At 44.0% G+C, this 9,667-nt stretch overlaps 1 protein-coding gene across 8 annotated transcripts in view; it reads left to right on the forward strand.

Moving 5' to 3' along the window:
• ZMYM2 (zinc finger MYM-type containing 2) overlaps positions 1-9,667 on the forward strand; it is a 123,626-nt gene that overhangs the window by 9,315 nt on the left and 104,644 nt on the right. For all 8 annotated transcript variants that reach the window (XM_019524293.1, XM_019524295.1, XM_019524292.1 and 5 more), the window contains one exon: positions 7,887-8,172. In XM_019524293.1, coding sequence (XP_019379838.1) covers positions 7,887-8,172 — 286 coding nt within the window. The remainder of the gene's footprint in view (positions 1-7,886; positions 8,173-9,667) is intronic.

Below are 9,667 nucleotides of genomic sequence, written 5' to 3' on the forward strand. Positions count from 1 at the left end.
TTAGTGGTGGGTGTGCTGTTTCAGGGGCCATAGAGCTGCAGGTTCAAGCCTCGGGCCCCCTTGTTTCCAGGATTATTTTGACCCCAGTACTCTTTCCTGCCATGGCAGGGTGTCGGACTTGATGTTCTGCTATGGTCCCTTCCGACCCTACTAACTATGAAACTATGAATATCTTTAAACTTGTCCTGAAATAGCAATTAGTTAGAAAACTCATTAGAAGCCTTGGAAACATGATTTATAAGGAAAAGCCAAAAGAAATAGGATTGTTTAGTTTGGAGAAGAGAAGACTATGGGGGGATTTGAAAAGTCTTCAAATACCTGAATAATGATTATAAAGAGGATCAAGATATACTTTACTCTGTGACTGGGGATAGAACTAAGCAATGGCCGCAAGCTGTAGCAAAGGATATTTAGCTTGGAGATTTAAGAACTTCCTGACTATGAAGGTGATTAAACATTGGAAGAGCCTACTTTACAGAGGTTGTGGAACCTCCATACATGAAATTTTCAAGAGCTTGTTAGGATTTTTCTGGGATTTTTATTGGAATGACTGCATGGTTAGGATTGACTTACTACATTTGAAAGCTTGTCCAAATTTATCCCAGTCATGGACTTGGTCCGATAAAATATATTGCCCACAAACATCCTTGCCTTTCATGTTTTTCCTGGACCATCAAAACTACAGCATCACTCCAGTCTCACAACAGCAGGTTAGACAGACACTTGCCTGGGATGGTTTAGTCATGGATGATCCAGTCGTGGTTGCAAGCCTCTGAAGTAAGGTCTGCAGGCATTAATGGTGCAGTCAACAATTGGCTGATTGTCAGCATGAGGCCTGGGACAGCGCTGGCTCTGGGACACATGTCACATATTCACTTTAGGTTGTTATACAAATTGGCCACAAAGAGGTTCCACTAGTTGGGACTGCTTTTAATGGACTGCCCTCTTATATATGGAACATCTCTGTGGCTGGTTGGTCATTTTGTGGCACCATAAGTTAGCTGAATATTTGACAGACTGCAATTTATGGCACGATTTAACAAGTCAGTCACTCCATAAATGTAATGTTGGGCAGGGCTGTAGGTGACCTTATGAATTCCCTTCTAGCCCTACTTTCCTATGATCCTCTGTAATTTATTCATAAAAATAAATATTTAATCCTTCAAAAAAGCAATGTTTGCTTCTGTGTATAACTGATTTGGCTTACAGGCACCATACTGTCCATGAAGTTGGGTTTTATGTAGCTACCATAGCTCATGCACATTTATGCATTAAGTTATTATTGGCACCACACTTTCTTTTCTGTAGTGCTCTGGCTTATATGCATTAAAGCTACTCCACCTAGAAAAAAATAAAGTAGTGTCTCTTATCTACAGATTTTGTTGTCCTTGCCTTTTGAGTACATTTAGGAAAACAACTGAATATGAGAACCTAAGATCTTAAATGAAGTCCTGAGAGTAGCATGTTGATCCTGTAGTTCTGAAAGACCCTGAACTTAAAATTTTCATTTCAGACAATACCTAGAATAATGAGGATGGACCTGGTTTGTGTCCTTTTAGGCATTGCTATCTACTGTCATGTTAATAGTCATTTGTAATAGTTATTCTCTAGGGCCTTCTTTACTAAAATTTTCTGTACTATGCAATGTTAATTATGGTTTTTAGGAGGATTTTTTGGTTTGTTTAGGAAACTGGGACTAGCAGTAAATGTCTTGACTCTGCCAGAAACAGGCTGCGGTAAGGGCAAAATGGGACAGTTAAGACTACAGTCTTTGGGAGTTAATTTAAAAATAATAAAACTTATAATGTTCAACTGTGAAAGTAAAGTTTTTCCAATATAAATTAGCCTGCTGTTGCCTTGTTAAACTAGCTATGTAGAAAATTCTCAGACTAAGTCAGTAACAAAGGTAAAGCAGTCCCAACCAGTCTCTATTTTATAGGGGTGCACTGATAAAGATTTTCTTGGCTGATACGGATAGCTGATTATTAACCAGCCGTATCAGCTGATGCCAATCTGATAACCAGTTGCATTTTAAAGTATGGACATAAATCTTTTTTTTTTCTTTTCTTTTGCTGTACTCCAGCAGCTTCCTATGTCACAGGTATCAGTGTCTCAGCACTTAAAAATGGCGGTGGTGGGTCATCATTGAATGAGCTTTATTTCAAGTGCCACTGCCTCCATTTTTAAGTATAGGGATGCTTTTAAGTGGAGCAGAGCTGAGCAGGGCAAGGGCAGATGCAGGTTGCCCTCTGTGGGCTTGGGGCTCCTCTGCTCTGCTGCCTTTGCCCTGGGAGCCCCGTGCCAGCTGCATACCCCCTGCCTGCCCAGCAGTGGGGGGTACAATTTGCCACCCCCACTGCTTCCAGGCAGGGGGTGCAGGGCTGGTGCGGGGCTCCTGAGGGAAAAGCAGCAGAGTGGAGAGCCCCATGTACAAATCTGGGGGGCACATGTTCCCTCATGCCTCCCCCAGGGGTGCATGCAGTGATGGAGGAGCTGTGTTGTCTCACCAAGAGTGTTACCTGTAATGCTACACTTCCTGAACTTGTATGTTCCAAGGACTTACTCTGTCGCACACAATTTGGGGTTCAGACCTTTGCCAGGTAGTAGCAAGGTTGTTAGTTCTTAACCGTAAGTAGTTCTTTATATATGGTCCCGCAAAACAAAAAAAGTGTTGTTTCTACATCACAAATTACGTCAAGATAATGCCAACAGCTCACTTTCTACTTCAGGCACAAACTACAGTGGTCAGGCAAGAGCTGCCTTCTGCTATGGAGGAAGGTGGGGTGGGGAACTCTGGGCCACAGCTGCAAAGTCTAGGGGTAGAAAGCTGGCTTCTCAGATGACCCAGCAGTCTGGGAGGACATTCTAGAATGCAGACAAATGGAAGAGGTATTGCTAAAAAAGTATTGCTTTGTGGGATTAGAAGGACCTGGAGAATGAGATTTGGGACAGCAATATCACAGCAAAAAGAGAATCAGGGAGTAAGGAGAGAAACTTCCTTTTTTTTAATTCATAGGACACAAACGTCCTCCATAAAAATAAATATGTCCCAAGTCTAAGTGAGGAAAGCAGGAAAGATAGAGATGAGGCACAAGAAAGTGGACTACAGTTGGCAGCCGGGGATTATTAAGAAGGGTGCTGTGAAGATGCAAGAGCATAGATTTCATAGACATTAGAGCTGGAAGGGACCTCGGAAGATCATTGAGTCCAGCCCCCCACCCAAAGGGCAGGAAGTCAGCTGGGGTCATAGGATCCCAGCAAGACAAGCATCCAATTTACTCTTGAAGGTGTTCAATGTAGGTGCTTGAACCACCTCCGATGGCAGGCTGTTCCAGACCTTGTAAAGAAATTCTTCCTTATGTCCAGCCTGAAACGGTCTTGCAGTAGTTTATGACCATTTGACCTCGTCATCCCTTGAGGCCCTCTGGTGAACAAACGTTCCCCCAGATCCTGGTGGTCACCCCAGATAAACTTATAGGTGGCCATCAGATCACCCTGATCCTGCGCTTTTCCAGGCTAAAGAACCCCATGGCTCTCCGCGTGTCGTCGTAAGGTCTGTTTTCCTGACCTCTGATCATGCGTGTGGCTCTTCTATGGACTCTCTCAAGCTTCTCCACATCCTTTTTGAATTGTGGAGCCCAAAACTGGATGCAGTACTCCAGCTGCGGCCTCACCAAGGCTGAGTACAAGGGGAGAATGGCGTCCTGGGATTTGCTTGAGAAGCATCTATGGATGCAAGCCAGCATTTTGGTTGCTTTACTAGCTGCAGCATCGCACTGCAAGCTCATGTTCATCTTGTGGTCAAGGATGACCCCCAAGTCTCTTTCTTCCATAGTGCTAGCCAGTATAGCACTGCCAAGCCTATAAGGGTGCTGCAGGTTTTTCTTCCCAAGGTGGAGAACCTTGCATTTTTCAGTGTTAAACACCATCAGGTTCTCGTCCACCCATTTGCTGAGCCTGTGCAGGTCAGCCTGGATCACCCTCCTGTCTTCTGGTGTGGATGCTTTGCCCTGAAAGCACTGGGGGGGGGGGGTTAAAATGAATAACTGAAAAGCAAGAATGGACAAAGAAGAATCCTCTCGTACGGGTAGATTAGTGATGCTCAGCCTATGTCCCACAGGCCAGATCTGGCTGACAGAGCTATGTTGTCAGGCTTGTGGGCTTTGCCGTGGTCCAGAAATTTGGTGACAGGCAAGCAGTGGTAGAATTAATTAATGTGGCTGTAAGAGTACTGGCAATTAATGCTGCCACTGCTCCCCCACTGAGCAGGGGCCACTGAGGCAGCAGGTTCAGGTACTGCCTTTGGAGTGGAGGGGTGTGATGCAAAAACAGCCACTACTGCAGTGGCAGCTTACCGTACCACCTCCAGTGACATGGTGGCAGTCGTTGCTGCCCCAGGTGAAGAGTTGCACTGCTACACCTCTGGGGAGCCATGTAGGTAGGACCCTACCAAATTCACGGCATAAGTGGGTTGCACTGTAGCTCCTTTAATCTTGCAGGTTCCCCTATGTGCTCCCCTACTGCTGATTGGTGGAGGGGGTCCCATATGTGGCTTGCTCCCGATAGGCAGGGAAGTGAAAACCACGGTTTTAAACATGGCACCGTTTTTGCCTCCTGCCGCAGATTGGCTAAGAGGCCCCAGCAGCCCCGTTGCTTGCTGCTGACCTGCAGGGCGGCAAAAACACTGTTTTCACTTCTCTGCCAATCAGATGTGAGCCACAAGTGGGGTCTCTCCAGTAGGTGGCAGGAGGGTGTATGGGGGAACCTGCAAGATTAAAGGAGCTGCAGTGCAGCTCACTTTTGCCATGAATTCAGTAGGGCCTTAAATATGGGCCAGATCATAGAAGTAGGGTCGGAAGGGATGTTGTAGATCTTCAAGTCTGACCCCCCCCCCCCCCCTGGGCAGGGGAAAAACTGGATTCAAATGAGTCCAGCCAGGTAGGCATCAAGCCTCTTCTTAAAAACTCCCAGGGTAGGAGCCAGCACCACTTCCCTTGGAAGTTGGTTCCAGCTCCTAGCCGCGCTAACAATGTAGTAGTTCTTGCAGATGTCTAATCTAAACCTACTCTCCAATAATTTGTGACCATTACTCCTTGTTATGCCAGCGGGCGCTAGGGGAAACAGTGTCTCCCCCAAACCCTTCTGGTCCCTCCTGGTGAGTTTATAGACAGTCACCAGGTCCCCCCTCTGCCTTCTCTTGTGAAGGTTAAACAGGTTTAGGTCCCGCAGTCTTTCATTGTAGGGTCTGCCCTGTTGTCCCTGGATTATGCAGGTGGCCCTCCTCTGGACCCTTTCAATGTTGTCCACATCCCTCCTGAAGTGGGGCGCACAGAACTGGATGCAGTGCTCCAGCTGTGGCCTGACCAGCGTCACATAGAGGGGGAGGATCACCTCCTTTGCTGTACTTGAGATGCACCTGTGGATGCACAACAAGGTCTGGTTAGCCCTGCCAACCGTGACCTCACATTGTCGGCCCATGTTCATCTTGGAGTCAATAATGACTCCAAGATCCCTTTCTGCCTCCGTGCTCCCAAGAAGGGAGTTTCCCATTCTGTAAGTGTGCTGCTGGTTTCTACTGCCTAAGTGCAGCACCCTGCACTTGTCACTATTGAAACGCATCCTGTTTATGTCAGCCCACTCCTGTAACCTATCCAGATCTTGCTGCAAAAATGGTCTGGCACAGTGGGCCGGTTTAGCAGGCCCACTGTGCCAGATGTTTATTTTGTTTTTATATTTTATAAAAACTTTCTGCGTGTGAAGGTATGGAAAGTTGGCTTGGAGCCTTAAGATCTGATGGGAGTATTGAGGCCACTTGGAGCATATTAGAAGGAGTTGAGTGGTACATTTTTTGTTTACAGCAGTGGTGCTCAGCCTCTTGGCCCTGTTGGCCGGATGAGTTGTGTGGGGTTAGTCCACGGGCTGGCTTCGGCTCTGTGGGCCCAGCACTGCCTCTCCCTGCCACTGCACACCAGGATTAAGTCTTGGGATGCAGGACACTGCCCCCTTCCTCCTGTGATTCGGGACTGGGCTCCAGGGGCCTGGCATTGCCCCTTGCACCCTGGGATTGGGACCTGGGGCTCAGCATCACCCCACCTCTGCCCAGCCCTGCACACTGGTATTGGGCACCTGATTCAGTGTGCATTCCTCAGAGCGCCCCATGCATCTGGAAAATTGGCAGCAGGAGAGTGATGTCACTGTTTCCATGCCACCAATTTCCAGGCCTGTAGGCAGCCTCCTGGGCTGGATCGAACAGGGTTTTGGACCAGATCTTGCCCATGGACTGGGGGTTGAACACCCCTGGTTTAGAGATCTAACACAAAATGAAATGTAATGTGCCCACCTTAGCAACCCATGAAATGTCAAAAAAGTAATACTGGAACTACAGTCACACTTCCAGGAATTTTCCTGGGCATGTGATTCACTGCTGTGGATGGAAAAGAAACTGAGGTAGTCTCCTGTGGAAAATAAACGAGGAAAAAGGGGGAGTTGCTAAATGTTAAAACTGAGGGTCCTTCTAAAAGGACAGCTGTCAGAAAGTTGTTTGTACATTTCTGTGGACATTGATTAAGAAGCGTTAAATGACAGGATCAAAAGATAAGTGCAGGTGCCCTGAATGTACTGTTGATAACTTGCATGTTGTACTTTATATTTACAAAATGTAAAGGAGCTCACTTTCACATTTTTTTTTCATGCTTCACTTAAGAAGAAGAGTAGTCCTCCCTCTTTGCAATGGGTAGAACTTCATTGTTCCATAGAAAAACAGTTGTTCAAATTGAAAACTTAAGTTCTGGAGAAAATGCTAGAGAGATTTTTTTTTGGAAGAAAATAGTTTATTTAGTCAGAACACTGTTTCCTGAACCTAATGAAGGCATTAAGAACACAGTTCATGCAAAAGCATGCAACTTCTAAAAGATATTTGTTTCTTTGGGAAAAATAATTTTCTACATTTTTGTGATTCATACTATCAAATGACCAGCCAGGAGTAAACTTGTGGTCTGGGTTTGTGTTACCTGGAGCTCAACTGATAGGAGGAGGCTCTGAAGATGGATTTTCAGTACTGCAAGAACTAGATTAACTGTTTACTTTTTATTCATTGGTGGCTATTAAGATGACCAAAAACTCAGGTTTTTTTAGTTTGGAGATCCCTCTTGTTTTATTTGAGAGCCACTGCCTTGCAGGGGTTTTAGAGTAAAACAAGAATTACTTCCTGTAGGAACTTTTGTTCCATCATATAGATAACATGAAGGTTGAAGTGAACCTACTTTGTCTGTTTTGAATTGTAATACAAAAAATCTCTGAGCTTCTGCATGGGTGGGAGGGAGGCAGTCACAGATACTAGACTTGGAGACTGCTTTCAGAGTTGAAAGTTGAGGATTTGTATCTTTTGGAAGTCTTAAATGAGAAGTTTTTCAGTTTCAGCTTTAAAGGTCTTTCTAACAAAGACAAGCGTTTGGAGTTTTTGAAGTATACACCTGGAAAAGTGCTTTGAATATCTGTAGTCTTTCAGATTTGGGTTGTTAAGTATACAGTTGATCCTCTACAGTGAGATTTTTAAAAATGGAAATGTAACGTATTAAACTTGTACCCTGTATAATAAATTCTCCTTTAGCTAATCCTTAACTGCATTTGGGATGGGTTTTTTTGTGGGTGCAAGTTCCAATTTGCAATGTGTGTTAAGCACTGGGATTGGTGTATCTTGGTCTAGCAAGTGCATGTCCTGTGTTTGCCCCATGCTTTGGGGTCTGCTATAATGACAGAGAATAATTCACATAAGCATTTTTTTTAAAAATTCCCCCTCAAATATCCTTATTGGCAAATACTCCTAGTGTTGTATATGTTGGAAAGTATCTGTTTACTTAACTTTCCATGCATTTTATGTCTTTAAGATTCCTGGATATCCCAATCAGCTTCATTCCCTAGGAATCAGAAGCAGCCGGGTGTGGATTCTTTATCACCAGTGGCATCACTTCCTAAACAGATTTTCCAGCCTTCTGCACAGCAGCAACCTTCTAAGCAGGTTAAAGTTACATGTGCAAACTGCAAAAAACCTTTGCAGAAGGGACAGACTGCATACCAGCGGAAAGGATCAGCACACCTATTTTGTTCCACTACTTGCCTTTCATCATTCTCACATAAGCCTGCTCCAAAGAAACTCTGTGTTATGTGCAAAAAGTAAGGGATATGTTATTTTTCCCTAGCTTACTTTTTTGAGATTTAGCAAGGAGGGTGGGGTGGAGATAAATATAACATGACTTCATTTGTTTAATAATATGGGAGGAACTTTAGGGCTAGATAGAAGAGGCAAGGGAAGTGAAGGTGGACCAGTAGATGGGTATGCTTCTGAAGTAGCCTCTCAAGCATATGGAGAGTCTTAACAAAAAGTCCACAGGCTAGGAACTTACTTCCACTGAGTCATCTATGATTTTGAGAGGGCTGTATTGATGGGCTATACTTTTCAGTGGGCATCTGCAGCATTTTGTATGAGCAGAAGTCTGGAGAATTGAGCCTTGTGGAAAGCAATAAAAAATAACTGAAATAATAAACACAGAAGTTGTTGAAAGTGTAAATTAGGATTTTGGTCTTTTTTGGAGTTAAAGTAATGTAATGTGGACAGTAATGCAGAGGTCTAGTGTTAAGTTTATTTAGACATGGGTGATTCAGGATCAGGGTCCAACTAGACATTGACTCATTAAAAGAACCACTTGGAGATTTTCTGCAGTTGTACTGTAGCAACACTGGCCATACAAAATATCTGTGCTTTTGAATTGCTCAGCCTAACTATGACCATTATCTTCAATATTCATTCTGTAATTATTTTTCACAATCCAGCACAGTTACATTGCACAGAAATTAATTGCATGATAGATTCTTATGGAAGAAATTAAATGCAGGATGATTGTAAATACTTTTGGTAGAAAAACATTTTGTTTGCATATCTATAAAAGGAATATTTTTAAAGTATGAGATGAAGCAGTCTCATCATTAATATGCAATGGCTGTGGTGTTGGCCCAGGACTTCTTTTCATTGTGAATCTTCTGGTAGGCATGCCCATTGTTTTTAATGAAAAGATACTAAGTAAGTTTGGATTTCTTTAGAACTGATATATAGTTGTATGACATTTGAATGCATTCAGAAGAGAACTAGTGTGTGTGCGTGCGCATGCACGCTTTTTAATGGGCCAAATATAGAAAGATATCCATAGATATCAATTATGGAAAGAAAGGTCAGTTGATTTATTGCATGTTCTAGCTCGGGGGTGGGCAGTTCTTTTGGGCGGAGGGCCTCTTACCCAGTTTTGGCAAGCCATCAAGGGCCACATGGCTAGTCCTGCCACTTGACAGGTGCCTTACCCCCTGGTCACCATCTTGGGACTGGAAGTCCTGCCCCCTAGCCCCTGACCTTTGTCACCAGAAGTCCCTCCCCTTGCCCCCCTTGAATTACTCCTTTCGGCAAGGGGTTTTGCCATGTCTGAACCAGAAAGGTACCAAATTATGTTCTAAAAATCAAATGCACTACAACATTCATTAATTTAATTTCAAAAAACATTTTTGTCCTGATTTACATGCGTTTGTGTAATATACATAGAAGGGATACTATAATCATTTAAAATGAAGTCTTACCCTTGTAGATGGTGGGAGGGTAAGTATAGGGTTTGTAGGGTGTGGG

This window comes from Gavialis gangeticus, unplaced genomic scaffold, assembly GCF_001723915.1.
Source record: "Gavialis gangeticus isolate Ggan-Ray unplaced genomic scaffold, GavGan_comp1, whole genome shotgun sequence".
NCBI lineage: Eukaryota > Metazoa > Chordata > Crocodylia > Gavialidae > Gavialis > Gavialis gangeticus.